Source organism: Diprion similis, chromosome 4 (genome assembly GCF_021155765.1).
Source record: "Diprion similis isolate iyDipSimi1 chromosome 4, iyDipSimi1.1, whole genome shotgun sequence".
Classification (NCBI taxonomy): Eukaryota; Metazoa; Arthropoda; class Insecta; order Hymenoptera; family Diprionidae; genus Diprion; species Diprion similis.
The window spans coordinates 25,373,349-25,391,748 of record NC_060108.1 but is presented as its reverse complement, the minus strand read 5'-3'; the positions used below and the strand labels follow the sequence as shown (position 1 = coordinate 25,391,748).

The window sequence follows — 18,400 nt, the reverse complement described above, 5'->3', positions numbered from 1 at the left end:
GTACAAAATTTTCACCCTTCATGACCTTGTGAATAGATATTTAAGTTCGAGGTGATAATTTAGTCTGTTGCGGTATAATTACAGTAATTTTTTTTACTGTGAAAAATTTCCGCATCAAGTGGCGCCAGCCACGGAGCTTTCGCAGACTGCTTTTTGCTTCGTCTGATCGATGAGAGAGAAGGCTGCTAAACTCGAATTCTGTTTCGTCTGATCCTTACCGACCGTTACTACTGGCTCCCTTCGTTGGTGACTGAGTACTCTTCGATTTCACTCCCTTCGCAAACGGGGAGTTTACCTCCGCGCAGCTTTTCAGATCAATACACTTCTCTCCGACTCTGGCGAGTAGTTTGTGTATGAAACGTGGCTGCTGTGCTGGTCCAGCTGCAGCATGAGCTCTCGGGATTCTTAATCAAGGAATTTGAATAAGAAATCATAAGCTTATGCCGAAGGTGAGAAAAGGTTTTCGTTCGAACACGAGCTGCTCGTCTTTTGAGAACTGATAATATGCACGTCTCACAATTTCAGATTAACATCAGGACAGCGGATGTTTTCTCCATCCATCCGGAAACATGAAGAGACAGAACGTTAGGACTTTGTCACTGGTAGTATGCACCTTCACTTACTTGCTGATCGGAGCTGCTGTTTTCGATGCACTCGAATCCGACACCGAAAGAAGACGGTGGGAATTTTTATCTGGTGAGTAGTTACAATCCCAATAGTAGGTCCCAATCGGCTATTTGAACTTCGGACTCATTTCAGAGGTGAGGCGAAACATGATGAAGAAGTATAACATCACGCCTGAAGATTACCGAATGGTGGAGATTGTGATAATCGAGAACAAACCTCACAAGGCTGGTCCGCAATGGAAGTTTGCAGGCGCTTTTTACTTTGCAACGGTTGTGCTTGCTGTGATTGGTAAATACAGAATTACTGGGGAGGTGGAACAAGCCAAGGCGAAGAGCAAACTTGACACATTCTTATACTTTCCAGGATACGGTCATTCGACCCCGGTGACGATCGGAGGCAAAGCCTTTTGCATGGCTTACGCGATGGTGGGAATCCCCTTGGGTCTCGTCATGTTCCAAAGCATCGGTGAACGTCTCAACAAGTTCGCAAGCGTTGTGATCAGAAGAGCGAAGCGGTACTTGAAGTGCCAGAGGACTGAGGCTACAGAGATGAACCTGATGCTGGCTACAGGCATGTTGTCCAGCATCATAATCACCACTGGGGCTGCAGTCTTCTCGCGCTACGAGGGTTGGAGTTACTTCGACAGTTTTTACTACTGCTTCGTCACCCTGACCACTATCGGCTTTGGGGACTACGTTGCGCTTCAGGTAAGCCTCCATCGAATTAAATACATACCAATATTATCGTCGTGTCACGATGAAAACGTTACTCGCAGAATGACCAAGCGCTGTCTAACAAACCGGGTTACGTCGCCTTGAGTTTGGTCTTCATTTTGTTCGGCTTGGCCGTCGTTGCTGCGAGTATAAACTTGCTGGTCCTTCGCTTCATGACAATGTGAGTATTTCCGTCTGCCTTGAGACGCGAGTCTACTTCATTGTGACTACGAAACACTATCGTACCGCAGGAACACCGAGGACGTCAGGAGGGATGACAACGAGCTTCAATCAGCCTCGCATCACGTTCTAACCTTGGATGGTGAGGTGGTGGCAGTTAACGGCAAGCTCTTGGCAGGTCGCGTGCCGATGATCCACGACACCGACGACTGCGTCAGTGTCTGCTCTTGCACTTGCCTGGGCACAACCAATTCCGAGATGCTTGACTCGTCGGGCTATCAAGGATACAGACCACCGTCTATCACAGCCAGCCTCCGTGTTAAGAGGGCGTCTGTCTGATGGAAGGAGTTTCATCGCCGCAGCCTTTGACATCGTTTCTCAAGAGTTGACAACCGCGAGCTTCTTGGTATCAACGTTTAACTTCCTGCTTTGCGGTATTGTCATTTGGTTGAAGTACGCCCGGGAAATAAATGGGGAAACTTAAGGTGACGAGAGATACGTTTTTACGGTGAGAAATTGGCACAATTGACCAAAAAAGCATCGCTCGGTTCGTTCATCTTCGACTCGCTATTTCAGCGAAAAGTTTTGCATCGTTATTTATATGAACTGCAAGTTATGATTGGATTCGTTTACATACACACCTGCCGTAGTTCTAGAAAGACTGATGATTACAAGGCGTTCAAAAGATATCGGATTACAAGCAAATGGTTTTAGCTTTTTATATTCTTATCTGCTCCTGTAACCGAGTTTGACGGGAGGAACGATACTAAAATTGCAAGTTGGATTCATTGAAGCACTCATTGAATTACTGCAGCAAAAATGAATGACATTTTTTGTACCAGTAGTAGCGCGATAAAGAGAGCGAAATACTCTTTAAACTAAATTATCGTTTAACTGCAGAACAATGGTCGGTACATTATAATGTGCATTCCATATGACATGAGAATTGTGTGAATGATATATATCGGGGTGATTAAACAGTCGCTTTACCTCAGACATACCGAGCCCTTTATCTTTCACTGTCTATCAGAGACAAAGTGACAAATGACAAAGTGAGTAGGCTTAGGGTGTTTCAAGTTGATTTGCTGTACTTGAGAGAAGGATAATTGGAATAAAATTTATCAATACATGTGAAAATACTCATTACGTATCTACCTGTATCTGATCACGTGACGAACAAGAAGTGTGCTGCAAGTCGCAAGATTATCGTTTATCATTTGAAACAGTCACTTCTTTCATTCATTATAAATTTCCATTTCACAGAAAAAGCAACACCATTGCGTAACGTCTTCGTAAAAATACTTTTTGTTGTTTACAATCCATACGATTAACGTGCCAGTTCGCAATATTTGAACGAACAAGCAAGTTAGCGTTCATCTTAGTTCCGGTATTCGTTAAACGATGAATTCCACGCATAATTGCACACTGAGCGCAAACGATTTGGACTATATACCGTTGGACAGTTTCTGGCACTGGAAACATTGGTCAAACAAATGGAAGCAGTGGAGTACCATCGACGCGTCGAATCCACAGACGAAAAAATACATTTCAAGTTTAGCAGTTTTCAACCAGGAAAAAAGACGCCATTTGAGAATGAGCCCCTTCTGGATCATTCATCCTTTTAGCCGGGTACGGTAGGTCATTGTGCCATTTATATAATTATGGACCTCGATAAATACGCCCCTGATTACTTCCACCATCTAGGTTCGTCTGGGACAATGTGACGCTGCTGGTGTTTGCGATAGGATTCTTCACGATTCCATTCATTACGAGCTTCAAGGTTCTTCATTTTTCTCAAATTTATACCGACGACGTTAACTTATACGTTTACGGCTTTTCTTGGCTGGGTATATTGATGAACTGCGTAACAGGTGTACACGACAACAAAACCTCGGAGATAATCCTCGAGCCGAAAAGAATAGTAAGGTACGTTGTTGCCTTGATCCAGTCAGATTGTTTGCTGACGAATTCGAGATACCAAGTCGACTGGAACGACGAAGACGAACGTTAACTGCTTTTCCAGCATCTACCTGAAGGGTTTCTTTTTCATCGACGTTTTTTCATCGCTTCCCTACGACCGACTCACGATGCCGTGGCGAATTATTCCAGGACCCGAATCAAACATCTACATCCCACTTATCAACCTTCTCCCAAATCTGAAGCTCTTCCGTTTCTCGAGTATGGCCACATACATCAAACGGTCATTCCAGGTGACCTTGCCAGTGTTGTTAAAGACCATGTTGTTGTTGATCAACAGTCAAATTCACATTCAATCGTCTAATCTTCTTTCTCTTGCAGTACTTGAATATCAAGATCTCAGTGGGCTGGATAAGTGCAATCTTTATACTGTACTTGGTACACTGGTTCGCTTGTTTATGCTATGTTATTCCTACCCTCGTGATAAACTTTAAGAAGCAGAACTTGCACGTAAGCGTAACAGAAAGTCATCGGATTTTTTTTCATCCCAAACAAATGAAATGGAAGTTTATTAGCGTCGTCATTTTGTGTTGCTCCCAGAACTGTGGATGCTGGATGGCTGAACTAGGCTTAAGACAACCGCCCATAAGTGTGTTGTTCAGGAACAGCATCTTCATGGCAGTCTCTAACTTTACGGGCAGCAGCTACGGAATTTTGGCCCCCGTAACGGTAGGCCACATCGCTATGTGCACTCTTCTCATGATCAGCGGCATGATATTTATAGACTACGCAATAGGTACATTGCTGAATAATTTGAATTTTTAGCACAAATTTTGTCCTTAAAACTTTTGCTTGCAACAGTTAACTATTTTTATTTTTATATTTCTTTAGTCTTTGTTCTCTGTACAAAGTCAAACAAATTCATCTCAGAAACGAAGTATGAAGAGATCATGAATCAACTTCGTGCCTACATGCGCCAAAAACAACTGCCAGAGTATATGAAACGTCGTCTCCTTGCCTACTACTACTATCGATTCGTCAAGAACTTCTATCGCGAGAAAGAAATTTCTGCATCTCTATCAGGTTCAGTATGCCACACCATCAGGCACTTTTAGGCCATACATGACGTCACTAGCGGCTAGTCTGAACATTCGATTTAACCTTCGACATGAATACCCACTGGACTCGATTAACTATGAGTTTGGTCTCTTATTGATAGTCACCGACGATACAAAGGCTGTTTACTGTAACTGTTCGCAGATAATCTTCGTCGAGAAATTGCGCTTCACTCGAGTCGTCGCTTCATACAAAATGTTGTGATATTCAGAGACCTGCCCAGTAATGTCTTGGAGTCGATCGTTGTGAACTTAAAGATGGAATTGTACTTACCGAATGACGTTATCATCAAGGCAGGAACGCAAGGAGATTGCATGTTCTTTCTTGCCAGCGGGACGGTCGTGGTTCTAACGCCGACGGGAAAAGAGGCCAGTTTTAGATTGCAGGAAATACAGTATATCCAATTCTTTCAAAGCTCAGAGCGTGGCTCATCCTAAAGAGAATGATATTGCGTCCATTGCAGATCTGTCATCTCGAGGACGGTGCTCACTTTGGTGAAGTCGCGCTGCTGGTTCCTGACCAAAGGAGGGTAGCGAGTGTCATGGCCATCGAAGTTTGCAACGTCTTTCGCCTCGAGCGGAAAGATTTCCGACGATGCGTCGCTGTGCACACCGATCTCTTCGCAAAGATTGAAAGGCTCGCGACAAGTCGCATGGAGAAAACGGTTCTCATGGAGGAGCAGCACAAGCGGTTCTTGCTCCAGCGATCAAATCGCAGAACTTCCGCTACGATGCGAAACCTTCACACGAAGAGTCTCTATCCTGACATGAAGGAGTAATTAAATCTTCTGTTCTTGAAAATGCAAGAACGATCGATTGGTCATTTTTACTGCTATTTGCTGTGTTGGATCATACTTAATACAAAATGTAGCTCTAATGGAATCCAAAGTAAAAACTGCTGACTTACACTGGCATGGAAGAAATCGATTTTGGCGCGTCATTTTCTCGAAAACGAATTGGTATATTGAATCGGGATTTGGGACACTTGACAGTGCTCGAAAATCTCTGAAAAATACTTCATGATTTTTGTTTTAAATTAATTAATCAAATTTTGGTAATGTTTTTTTGCTCTCAACAAAAATCATAATGATGGCATTTACACCATTTTTTCGTGCCAACTCTCTATCACTTCACGAATAAATTTTTGTCAGTCATATAGTTTTGCAAGGACGTACGTATGGATTTTTTTTTTTTTATCTTTTGAAGAAAAAAAGTATCATCGATATTTTGTCAGTAATTGTATCGTTTTTTATGTCCCACCCTTTGTTTATTATATCATATGTTGGAAAAATCTACGACATGAAGAAAAATTAACAGAATATTGATGGTACGCAGATATTGTGCTACTTCAGAAAACCAGCTGGCCAATTTGAGTGTAACTATGGTCTGAACTGAGCGGAGGTATGCAATTTTGCAAAAGGAGCGTCCGTAGTATCGAACAGCGGATTCACACAATTGAATGATGTAAAACAGATTTGAAAGGTAGAAGTGTGAAAGGTAGCAAATTTGAACAAATTACGGTTTCAGAAAGAGCAGTATGATTAAAACTGCAAAAATTTGATATAAATTTATAGAATATAATTATTATTTCTCGTGACATACTGTCGTGATATAGATGGCATTCCAGTATGGTAATCACACCCGTTAATTTCGAATTAAAATATAAGTTTATTACGTATTCTTAATAATCCAGTGGTCGTTCAGTATCTATCCATCCTACGCAGACACTCTGAGCTTATTCCTTGTAAGGCACCGGATTTTGCTCTAATTGGGCCAGTGAGACTACTTGGTATAGAGGAATAAGAAACAATCCGCCTACCTTCGAGAAAAATGCAGTAATAGCTATGCTAGATATATATGTTAAATTGTGTATACTTACTTGATAATGTATTATACTTACTTTAATGAATATACTAATGCTACATATGTATTTTAGATTGTCAGAACTGCAAAATCCTAAACGATCTTAAGGTTATTATTATCTTGTATGGACAATACATTAGAATATCTTTATAAATTATCTCATTCCTTCATATATCATGAGCTCCAAGCATCGTGGAGAGAAATTTAATAAATTGTCTTCAATTTGTGTATACATATATAAATATACAACAATTAATGAAGTACATAAATGCATTTGGTACCTTTTGTAATATCTTATTGTGTACTCGCTTTATAACTTCTTTATAGAAATTTGAATAAGTCGAGATAAGTATACAGGCAATATAAAAAGAAAACATTATAAAATTTAATAAACGATTCACTATTAATAGTTCAGGAACAAGTATCTCATATAGATGTAACATGTTTTAATTGAAAGCCAGAGTAACGTTGAAGCATTGATCGTAGTTATCCTGGTACACAAGGTATAAAAAAATAACTGTACATTTATATATTAAACATTTCTTTACTTGAGAGGCAAGGCAGGCTATAACTTGTGGAAGTGTAAGAAAATTGGACAGCTGCATCGCCTGCTTGAAATGCCCAACGTTGACAATTAAGGCAGTAAAAGGAAACCTGATGTGCAATCCCTAAGAAGCGTAGGACCTCTAAAGTAAAGAGTTTAATATGTACTCCTAGGTTTAAATATGTTTAGAAAGTTTACGTTTGTATGTTCGTTATTCTAATATCGTAGTAATGAGTATTTGTGAGTAGTTGATAATATTCACTTGAAAACTAGTAATGTCATATATAACTATATTTTACAATCCAACGTATCTATCAGTTTTCACGCATGCAACAAGTATCGGAACATATTTTCAACATCAGCAGTAACATCGAATAATTGTTGGCACCTCGTAATGTCGAACCAGCATTACTTTATAAATTTGAAAAATAATCCAAAGCGTTGAATCAATTGTTCCATACTTTTCTATTGTCAGCCTCGTTCCAAATCGTTACATGTGTCGATACCCCGACATTTGACGTAATAATTAAAGATCATGTGATGTTCCCTTACTCACGCATGTCACGCGCGTCATCATTTATAGAGGTGACAAATATATTCTGATGCAAAGTTATCATTTTTCAATATTGATAAGACACTATTTGCCATGTTGGATCATACTCCGTACACAATGTGGCTCCAACGGACTAGGTTTCAGCGTCAGATCGTGTATACACGGATAGTTTCATTAAATGAATTGACTGACTTATCTGAACATGCTTGTAAACATAGATGGCATAATTCTCGGTTTCAAGATTTCTAATAAAATACCTTATTTTAACTCGAATACGTTTATATTTTATTTATCTATGTATAAACGTTCTAAGGCTTTGGCAGTGAACGACATTCGATTTTCCGTCAACATCCAATCGGTGAAATACTCTAGAAAATGTGTGATTTCTAAGTCAGTTTACTACTGTTATCTAGGGATGCGGAATATGCTTTTCTGGGGACACGGCACTGTTCACTGGGATGAGGGATAAAACATTTCAATGACATTAATGACCAATGACCGGAATGGTTTGTTATTTCACAATATCGAAACTTGATAAAAAAATTATCTTCACAGTCATACTGTTTCATGTCATGGCAACTTCTAAATCATGGTGAAATTTATCACCTTTAAAAATATGTACATTGTGATCAAGAAGTTGTGCATCGTAGGTGGATGCAAAAATATTGATTTCGTTCTAGGAACGACTATTGACTTTGGGACGATTCGATTTGTGAATTTTTACTGAAAAACACTACATGAAGCTGACTATGTGAATTATGTGATACGAATACTCTGTATCCCACTCCTTGGAATGTTGAATAATCGTCTTCTCGTTTAAGTGATAGAAAGAATAGATCTTTTATTTCTACTGGTTTCATTAATATGAGGTCCTCTTGGAGGTAGTTGGCCAGCTTCTGTACAAGATCGACAGCAAAATCGGGCGTACCATGGATGTTGACAGAATTTTCCTTTCACTATCAGACCGCAATTTGCTAAGAACAAATTATCCTGACAAGTTGGGTGAATGTAGATACCTGGAAACGACAATGTCAAATAAAAATCTTGTTTATCCTAGTAAAAGCTGTGCAAGCAATATTACTTGGAATTATTTATAGCCAAGCTTACCAGATACCACAATGTCTATAGAACCCGAATCACTGGTATACTGATTAGCAGCTTCGCATCGGTATCTTCCAGAATCATTCTTTTGGGCGTACGAAATGCTCAGTCTGTCCGCTTCTGTATATGTGAAAGATCAGCGTTATTGAATTTTCAGACGCAGTGAATTCGATTGATTTGGTATAGATACCCACCGAAAATCTTGATTCTTTTGTTCGATTGGATAAGACTATCATCTTTGTACCACTGTACAGTTGGCGTTGGGTACCCATTAACGCGACAGAGTATGCTGAAGTCGCTACCCACTGGGAATTGGTCACCCTCTGCCGTAACGTTCACTTTCACTGGAACTGTTCGTGATTGTTATTAATTTATTGAATCAGATTTTTTAACAACCGAATCTGTATCCAGTGCTTGAACTTTTTCAGCCTTGCTTTCAATATACTTACGAATATCCGTATTAATTTCTGGTCCAATACAACCTTTGAAACAACTCTGAACAAAAACACCTTGACCTTTCCAACTCTAGTTTTGAAGATATTTTTAAGATTAGGGATATCTTGGAATAGATTATTTTGTTACTATCGTCACAACACATATGCAATAAAGCTTAGAAGAGTTACTAGTATTGAGATTATTTCAATGAAATTATTCAAGCAAAGACAGTACAGTTGTAGAATAGGTAGCAGATTTAGTGTAGTGCATACTTTCTTTTGATTAGTACGATATGGTTCATTCAGACCAACCGTCAGCGTAGTTAAAAATCGCTTAATTGCGATTGAAAAGAAATAAGTTCTTTAAATAAATAAAATCTCAAGTCAAGAAAGTGAAGCTTATCATGAGCTGAATTGGGTAATGAAACTGACGGTGGGACCGTATGAGGCATGTAAGATTAGTATGAAGTCATCCTCACCTTTGTATGTGGCAGGCGCGATTACACGAGGTGGTTCAGTTACAGGTAGGATGTAAGGCGCTTGACTTTGAGGGTAGAAAGCAACGTGTGGCCGAGATACTGGATATACTGGTCTTCTATTGAAGACTGATGGAGGACTAGGATGTGTAGGATCAATGATGTATTGGGTATATTTTTGATACTCGGGAATGACATTGACAACTGGACCATTTGCTTGTAGAGTTACAGACCACGATGTTTCCTTCCCGATACCGTTATAAGCACGGCAAGTGTAAACCCCAAGATTAACCAGAGATACTCGGTGTATTTTTAGTGCGTAGTCACGCTGTAATTCGTACCCATTGCTATCCACCGGAACCGTTTTTCCTTCGTGCCACCACTCAACGATGGGTCGTGGCCAGCCCATTGCATAGCATTTTAGGTATGCCGGGGCATCCATGTTCACTGTTACGCGGTAGTTTGGTTCGCCAAAAATATCGCAACTCTTGTGTCCGCGAGGGTCTATATGAGATAAGAAAGAGCGTGCGGTGTGTTCAGAGACAAGAGTGTTAATAGAAAAACCATAGAGTAAATAGAGTTACAATAGTTAACAGAGACAACAGACATTTCCACAACTAAAACCTTGTATGAGTGAACATATACACCTGTTACTTCTTTCAAAAGTCGTCACAAACATGCAGAGCCTTATAATAAAATTAGTAAGTGCATCAGTTAATCCATTGATGCATGGACACTAGGGTGGCGCAAAAAAAACCGACTATTTTTTTTTTTTTCGAGTCTCGTTTGACAAAATGTCAGTTTTTTATGTTTTAAGAGCCCACTCCAAAGGACAGTTCAAAAAAAAATTTTAAGAGGTCGCTCCACATTTTTTAAAACGTCAGAAATCGTCAAAAATCGATTTTTTTTTTTTTTAATTTTTTCTCGCTACGGTATAATTTTATAGACGAAAAAAAATAAGTTTCCGAAAGATTCAGTTCAAAATTTGAATTTTGAAAGGTCGCTCATAATTTTTTTTCAATTTTTTGGTGCATTTCTTTAGATCTTTTCGAGCGAACTTTTAATATTCATATTAAAATTTCATAAACTTTTTTTTTCATTTAGTAAGAAAGAATCAATAATAATACACCATTACATGAATTAAAAATCAAACAAAATACTGAAAATATAATTTTTTTAATTTAATGTTTGACGATTATTGACATTTTTTTAAATTTGGAGCAACCTCTTACAATTTTTTTTTTGAACTGTCCTTTGGAGTGGGCTCCTAAAAGATCAAAAACTAACATTTTGTCACACGAGACTCGAAAAAAAAAAAAAAAAATAGTCGGTTTTTTTGCGCCACCCTAATGGACACTCTACTGATAAAACTAGTGAAACTAACTACCAACAACCTGTCAATGAATCTGTGTCAAATCGTTCGTGTTTTTAAACTCACCAGTGATTTCTAGTTCGTACTGTATTCTGACTGGCGCAGCCAGACGATTTTTGGCTGTGCAAGTGTAAATTCCCGCATCTGCTGAGTACAGACCAACAATTTGGAGAGAACCGTCATCTTTTACACTGTGTCTACCCATTGTGTTGTCAATCTATGATCACATGTAGTGAAGTTAATACAGGTACGTATGCCAGAGTCTCAGACTGATGTCAACTTTATGGAAAATTTTTGTTTCCAATACTTACCAACGTCACACCCTTTCGCCATGAGATTACCGGCCGTGGATTTCCAATGGCAACGCATTTCATAATAACGTAGCTACCCTCTTCGGCGCGAAGTTTGGGTGCTTCTGGTGGTTCAATGAAAGCGGGTACTGACTGCTCGATTGGTACAGTAGTGACAGCTACCACTGCAGGAGGGGACGGTAGAGGTTCCCTTGGGACTGGTTCCACTGGAGGAGGCGTTGGTAGAGGTTCCCTAGGTACTGGTTCAACTGGTACCGGTTGCACTGCCGTAGCTGGCTTCAAGCAAGACAAGCCACAGCTGCTCGGACAACACTTTAGATCTTCAGGACACTGAGCGTCCAAGTAACAACGTTCCTCGCAACTTGTTGCGTTCACTACTGGTGGACACGTTCCTGATTTCGGTACTGTTGGGACTAAAATTGTCAGATCGTGTTAAGTAAATATAGTGGGTAGAAAAAATTCGGTTCGTCAGTTTCTGTACTAAAACTTACGGCTCTCGCAAACGCCTTGATAGACGACTACGTCTTCTCGAAGAACTGAGGTAACCACACATTTCGATCCTTCTTGACACCTTACTGGGAGACACGGATCCGCACAGCTGCATCGTTCACAATTTTGTTCATCGATGCGAGCCACCATTCCGTAGGGACAATGAATCTCGTTGCACTCTTTTTGTGCTTCTATGCACGGGTTCTGTGGGCCTACTTCGTTCGTTTCTGTTGGCGAAATGTTGAATCTTAATTTCATTGTAATATCATAAATTAAAACAACCGCTATACTCAAAAAAGGCACAGATGTTGACGCGAATAAAAATTTTGTTGCCCTCTGAAATGAAAGAACTAAGCAGTATGTATATGTACAAGTGTGTACTAAGCGATGAAATGACTGAAAATCTGGAAGTTTAATGACACGATTTTTGACGGTAAAAAACGTTGAGTGTCCTCTCGAATTTCGTAGTAGTTCCTATATGTTTCTGTAAGGATGCAATATGAGGTATGGGATTTAGGTGAGGTTGGACCTGAAATGAAGATTATGTGTATTCAACCATATGAAGCGAAGATAAAACAGATACTGTTCGCCTCACAGCTGTACGCACATGGATCTGATAGTTGTGTGTAATATAATAAAGCCAAGAGCACTTAATCAAAGCTGCAATAAAAAATGTCCAATCGATGAATTAGCCTTGTGAAAATAATTCAATTAAATCCTCTATTTTCAAGCTGTTTCGAAGTAACTTTGAAGCCTGCGAACAAGACATTTATACTGAGTGTCCGGACAAATATCGGAAAGTCCAAGCAAGCAAGATTTCAGAATTATTTCCACTTTCACTTACTCAAACAAGTCTTAAGGCAAGCTTCACGGTTCACGAATCTATTAAGATTTCCACCGGAACCTTTATAAATGAATGCAATACAATCTTGGCGCTCATCGTCGTAGTAGAAACGCTTGTCTTGACCTGACCCGCCGTCACGTCCAATATCTACAGGCTCTCGGCAGATAGCTATAACATTACCACATACATTGTGTTATTACATAAACAATTGCCCAGCACGAGGATAGTGATTGGTTAATTTAGAAGCGAGTAGGAGAGCTTTTAGTGCGACATAACTCTATAGGTAAGTTACCCGATGCGTCTCTCTTCAGCACCTTGCATTGTTCGTTTTATGATGTAATAAGCATTACCTGTATTATCATAGGTGACTCTGTTTCCAGGAGCTGGAGGTTCTTTGCGATGTATACAAACAGACTCGCATTCATATTGATGTGTGAACCTGTTACCGTTACCGCGGCATCCACCGTATATAAATGGATGGCATTCCCGACGCCTTGAATCGTAGAAGAATCTCTCGTGTGATGCACGGCAGGGGCCTGGGTCCAACGGAAGATTGCAGATATCTGAAATTGTGAAAATGAAAAAATTGAAGTGAAAAATAAAAAACTTATCAGTATCACTGAATTAATTCAAACCTTGTCCTCGGAAGTTTCCACAAATACGTTCGCACTGCTCTAGTGATTGGAATCTATTGGCATTTCCTTCGCATCCTCCGTAGTAGAATGCTTGGCAAGTTTGTTTTTCTGCGTCGTAATAGAATGCCGTAACATTGTCTCTGCAAGGACCAAAATCAAGTGGTGCAAAGCAAGATGCACTCTTAGGATCAACACTGATACGAGGTGTTGTAGGTGACGGGACTGGACTCGTGGCATCGGTTGTTTTCCTGCATCTCTGCTCGCAAGATTTCTTGTCCTCGAACCTATTTTTATTACCCTGGCAACCGCCGAATGCAAATTCGTAACACAAGTCAGTACGACGGTCGTAATAATATTGCCTAATACGTTCTTTGCAGGGACCAACAAGTGGTGGAAGTTCGCAGAGATCTGAAAATATTTCACATCCATTAGACTAGAGTAGCTATTTATATGGCATGCCCGTAAACTGCCTGTTTTTTTGGCAAGGATAAAGATTTCAGGATGAGCTGAAGGCGAGCCGGAAGCGAGTACTGAAATTATCCGAGCCAAAAAACGGTTTACGGGCATGCCACATACAATATTTTTACGGTATGGGCATGGAAAAGCAAAACGAAGAATGAGGTTATGTCGTGATCTGTTTGACGAAGCTACTTTATTCCGCAAACTTTGTTCGCTGCCGTATAAAGCGTCACTTTACGGAACGAAAACTGCCACAAAAAGTGGGTTTTTCAATGCCCGTGCCGTAAAAAGTATATTACACTATTTCGATGACTGTAGCAGACTGATTAACTTGCCTACTGATCATTAAAATACAAACTGATTCACCTTGCACATTTCCACATCGATTTTCACATTCTTCAACTGTTTCAAAGTTGTTGCCATTGCTTTCACATCCTCCGTAGTTGAATCGTTGGCACGTACCATACCTACTGTCATAGTACCATCTAACCGAATCCGCATTGCATGGTCCATGGCTTGCAGGCAATAAACAATATTCTAAAAAATGAATCTTGATTGTAACAGTTCAACTTTTTGACGATTCATCGAACTGTGTGGCGACAACTGAAACCTTCAGACGTAAGAGTTGAGGTTTGCTATCACTCACCTCTTCGGAATGCAGGAACTGCAGGTGCGGTTGTTACAGCTGAAGATTCGCATCTATGTGTGCAATCATCCTGAGTTTCGAAATTATTATCGTTTCCACCGCAACCTCCATAGTAAAACAGTCTGCAGTGTTTTTCGTACGAGTCGTAATACCACCGTGTAGTGTAATTAGAGCACTCGCCCACTACAGCTGGCAGTAGGCAAGTGTCTTGCTCTGTTACATGAAATAAGTACGACTTACAGAATCGTTCAAATTCAGAAATGCAATAAGTGTCGACAACCGAACGAGGAAGAACCAAATAAACAATATGCAATGTGTAATTAACGTCGCATTACAGCTTCGAAGAATTGGAAAATTTTACTGAGCTCTTCCTTATGGGGGTGCCTAATATTTATTTGATGTTATTCGATAAGTAGCACGAAAATGAAGAGCACAATGGTAATTAAACATTTCAAGTGCATACACGGACATGGTGCGTTGAATGAGAACAATTACAAAAATGAAAAAGTTCTTAAGAATACTTGATGATGTGCTGATTATACGCGCTACTTATTCAACCCATGGGAGAGATAATGCTTTGAGAAATTTTTCTAATCCCCTAAGTAGCTGTGAGAGCTTAGCAAATGTGAAATTGATGACCTAAGGTCATATACGATGTCAGGTTACGTATGATCGATTACGTCACTCCACCTTCTCACAACATTGTACAATAATGACGAATGCAAATGATTATGTCGTCGAAATCTTACCAATCTTTGCTGGACAGTGAGTATCACATGCATCTTTAGTTTCGTAGTTATTTCTATTTCCACCACAGCCAGTGTAATAGAAGGGCATGCAACGATTCTCTGTTTGGTTAAAGGACCATCGAGCGAGTTTCTCCGTACAGGTACCCTCTGCCCATGGTAGCGGACAAAAATCTATCACCATATTAATAACCATGCGATGTTAGTCACGTATTACTTCACACAATAAAATTGTAAGCTACTCCATTCCACCATTCACCAGTTATATACTTTTACATTAAATACCCAAAGGAGATATACTCGTTCGAGCAATATTAAATTTGTTAATTTGTTCAACCTGCGAAAGAGCAATTTCAATGCCACGGTACACATAAAATTACGTATACGACTGAAATTCGTTTAGTAAGGCTCTGCTGTCTTTTGTTTGAAGAATTAGTGGACGCACTATGGGTACACGTGATGAACATAAACTATGGACTTATGAGCTGACGACATCTAAAGCGAACATGACAAAATGTCCAATGATAATACACTGCCATAAGCAATTTATATTTTACTGATTACTAGATGTTCAACATTGAATGCTGGTCAAGTGCAAGGCAATGTATGATATAAAATCATGTAAGTATTCTGCAGTGCTTTGTCAGTTATCAAGATCTCATTTTCGTCATTTTCATTCTATAGGACTCTATGAATTCTCCACCATCATATTACAGAATGTTTGTGTTCAATTTAAAGTCAGGTTAAATATTTCACTAATACGATAACGGATGAGAAAAAACACTGGAAAATAGAAACATTCCATTTTATTACGCCCATATGTTTTCGACAAACCAGCACCATCGAGTTCATATAGTTACTTAGAGCTTTGGCAATGTTTCGATATGCTTGATTAGCGGCCGACACCAATTTTGACACATTTATCTTTCTTTTCATGGCTATACCTCTATGGGGGCAGCGCTGCTCGCATGCAGCGTACGTTCGGAATTTATTGCCATTGCCTTTACAACCGCCGTAAACAAATTGCCTACAAGATTTATGTTTAGCATCGTAGTACCAGCGTAGCAAAGAGCCGGGACATGGTCCAGGCTCTTTCTCCAGGTTGCACACATCTCGTACTGAAAAGTTTAAGTTTTATTTCTTTTGAGTCTTCCACTATTGGTAGGATTGTCAACCGATTTGACAACACGGGCATGCCGTAGACTTACTGACGTGAAGGGGTACAAGAGATATACCAATAAATTGTAATCTCTCGAACTTGATTCTATTAATTTTACTCCACTTGTTAGCATGATCAAAACATTCCTCAACCAAGGTACGTTTTTCAATCAACACCCGGGAGAAATTCAGCTCTAACAAGTTGGCAATAATTTGGATTACACGATTAAATGAAAAAAAAAGACCAGACGCATGCCATTATTTGTTGAAACGTTCTTTGAAAAGTAAAACACAGTCATGAAGCTTACAATCAAAGCATGTCGTGAAACCAATTGATTCCATTTGAAAATTAACTTCTGTCAACACTGGGTTGAAACTGAACTTCCTGATGTATTGTGGTATATATTTATGGCATGATTTGATTGTAAGCACAGATACAACTATGAGTCGATTGAAGACTCCCGTTCATCCGTTATCTAACCTACAAGTATGCCGTGAAGACGGTCTTACAATTAGCAACCTATTAACCTCATGCATTTTTTCCTGACGGACTATCCTGAGTAGGAGCACAATAGTTTTTTCAGCATTTGATATTGAATTCACATTTATAGATCAGATTTGGATTACTTACCACGTCTAATTGCAGGTATTGCGCATTGCTGCTTGCAGGAGATTTCGGTTGGGAAGTTATTTTTGTTACCCTTGCAGCCACCATAATTGAATTCTTCGCAGCTACTGCTTTCTGTGTTGAAATACCATCTGGTGAAATTACCTTCACATGGGCCTGGTTCGCTGGGCTGCTCACAAGGATCTGAAAACCACGATTCGACCTTATTCAATGTCCATGTTTTTAATCCAATAAAAATTCACACCCTGTTTGGGACAACGGAGATTATTTCATATTAGAAACACTCTCCCGTCACGTGAGACTCACCAGCATCGTCAGGAGCAACACAAAGTTCTTCACAGTCTTCTCTAGTTTTGAATCTGTTGGCATTTCCAAGACATCCTCCGTAGATAAACTGGGCGCATTGTTTTCTATCAGTATCGTAATACCATGTTGGATGATATCCGTCACATCCTCCAGCGATCTTGGGTAGCAGGCAGACATCTTGCAAAGACACGGAAAATTTATTAGATCGTACAACTTGTAGCACTGAGACAGAAACATGATTTAAATTGAAGGTTTAAGACTAACCACGTCCTTTGGGCTCAACACAGGTGTCGTTGCATTCCTGCTGATTTTCGAAATGATTCTCATTACCGCCGCAGCCACCGTACCAAAATCGCTTACACGTTCCGTTGAAAGTGTCATAAAACCATTTAATAGTGTATTTCTGACAAGGACCCGTGTCGTTATTCAAAGTACAAATGGCAGCGCGAGATAATAGGACTTTGTGACACCCTTCGAAGTTTTCTCCTTGTGCTTCTTCGATACCGTCTGGGCAGCAACCATACTTGGACACGTCGCAAGTACAGCCAGCATAATTCGGACCCTTGGCTGGCGTGACATCGTCGGAACAGCAGTCGAATTCGCTGTATTTACACCCGCAACCTACCATCGATAGAAGCGTTTAAGTAACAAATATTTAAAAGTAAAAGTCATTAAAAATCTAGCAGAATATTACCCTGCGTGTGAGGTCCTTTAGCAATAGAAACTCCATCGGGACAGCATCCGAATTGATGGGAATCGCAAGGACATCCTTCAAAGTCTGGTCCATGTGCGACATTAAGGCGGTTAGGGCAGCAACCATGAGGTGAGTATTCGCATCCACACCCTTCATTGTTTGATCCAATCGCAGTTGTCTTATTGTCAGGGCAGCATCCGTAACGTGAATATTGACAACCACAACCATAGAGATTGGGTCCTTGAGCATTTCGAATATTATCAGGGCAGCATCCATAGGGCGTGATCAAGCAACAGCCTTCTCCGTTCGGGCCATGGGCTGGCGTCAATCCATCGATACAACAGCCAAATTTGCTGTTCAGACAAGCAATAGGACAGCCGTAGTTATCTGGACCCAAAGCTGCGGAAACTCCGTCCGGACAACATTTGTAATAAGATGCAGTACAGTTTTCGGCGTTAGTGACGTTACACCCTTCATAGTATTTACCAGTTGCACTTGTTTCGTTGTTGGGACAGCAACCAAACTCTGACTCTTTGCAACTCTTAGCAATTTCGATAGTGGTAGTAAGTACAGTGGTTTGCTCGACGGT

The 18,400-nt window shown here is 40.0% G+C and overlaps 3 protein-coding genes across 4 annotated transcripts in view; 2 read left to right on the top strand and 1 right to left on the bottom strand.

Moving 5' to 3' along the window:
• The first annotated feature begins 416 nt into the window (after window positions 1–416).
• LOC124405238 (two pore potassium channel protein sup-9) lies at window positions 417–2,114 on the top strand. 2 transcript variants are annotated; one of them, XM_046879967.1, is made up of 6 exons: window positions 417–449; window positions 526–696; window positions 760–915; window positions 991–1,334; window positions 1,403–1,521; window positions 1,592–2,114. In XM_046879967.1, the coding sequence occupies exons 2-6, from the start codon at window positions 570–572 to the stop codon at window positions 1,857–1,859; spliced, it is 1,014 nt and encodes a 337-aa protein (XP_046735923.1). In that variant the 5' UTR covers window positions 417–449; window positions 526–569; the 3' UTR covers window positions 1,860–2,114. The 2 variants fall into 2 exon arrangements, with proteins under 2 accessions (XP_046735923.1, XP_046735922.1); XM_046879966.1 differs by lacking the exon at window positions 417–449 and having other exon boundaries at window positions 473–696.
• Window positions 2,115–2,921: 807 nt separating this feature from the next.
• On the top strand, window positions 2,922–5,454 carry LOC124405949 (potassium/sodium hyperpolarization-activated cyclic nucleotide-gated channel 1-like). The gene is made up of 9 exons (XM_046881218.1): window positions 2,922–3,154; window positions 3,225–3,446; window positions 3,544–3,730; window positions 3,819–3,947; window positions 4,038–4,233; window positions 4,329–4,520; window positions 4,698–4,921; window positions 5,017–5,327; window positions 5,424–5,454. Exons 1-9 carry the CDS (start codon window positions 2,922–2,924, stop codon window positions 5,452–5,454), a joined length of 1,725 nt encoding a protein of 574 aa, XP_046737174.1.
• A 1,133-nt stretch (window positions 5,455–6,587) lies between these two features.
• LOC124405948 (papilin) overlaps window positions 6,588–18,400 on the bottom strand; it is a 69,096-nt gene continuing 57,283 nt past the window's right edge. The window contains exons 22-39 of the mRNA XM_046881217.1: window positions 17,812–18,352; window positions 17,382–17,738; window positions 17,118–17,294; window positions 16,815–16,994; window positions 15,970–16,143; window positions 15,029–15,199; window positions 14,280–14,492; window positions 14,000–14,170; window positions 13,175–13,582; window positions 12,890–13,102; window positions 12,540–12,707; window positions 11,698–11,922; window positions 11,207–11,619; window positions 10,962–11,112; window positions 9,527–10,027; window positions 8,808–8,963; window positions 8,620–8,733; window positions 6,588–8,528 (exon numbers count right to left, since the gene is read on the bottom strand). Of these exons, the coding sequence (XP_046737173.1) occupies window positions 8,329–8,528; window positions 8,620–8,733; window positions 8,808–8,963; window positions 9,527–10,027; window positions 10,962–11,112; window positions 11,207–11,619; window positions 11,698–11,922; window positions 12,540–12,707; window positions 12,890–13,102; window positions 13,175–13,582; window positions 14,000–14,170; window positions 14,280–14,492; window positions 15,029–15,199; window positions 15,970–16,143; window positions 16,815–16,994; window positions 17,118–17,294; window positions 17,382–17,738; window positions 17,812–18,352 (4,533 nt within the window). The 3' untranslated portion in view covers window positions 6,588–8,328. The remainder of the gene's footprint in view (window positions 8,529–8,619; window positions 8,734–8,807; window positions 8,964–9,526; window positions 10,028–10,961; window positions 11,113–11,206; window positions 11,620–11,697; window positions 11,923–12,539; window positions 12,708–12,889; window positions 13,103–13,174; window positions 13,583–13,999; window positions 14,171–14,279; window positions 14,493–15,028; window positions 15,200–15,969; window positions 16,144–16,814; window positions 16,995–17,117; window positions 17,295–17,381; window positions 17,739–17,811; window positions 18,353–18,400) is intronic.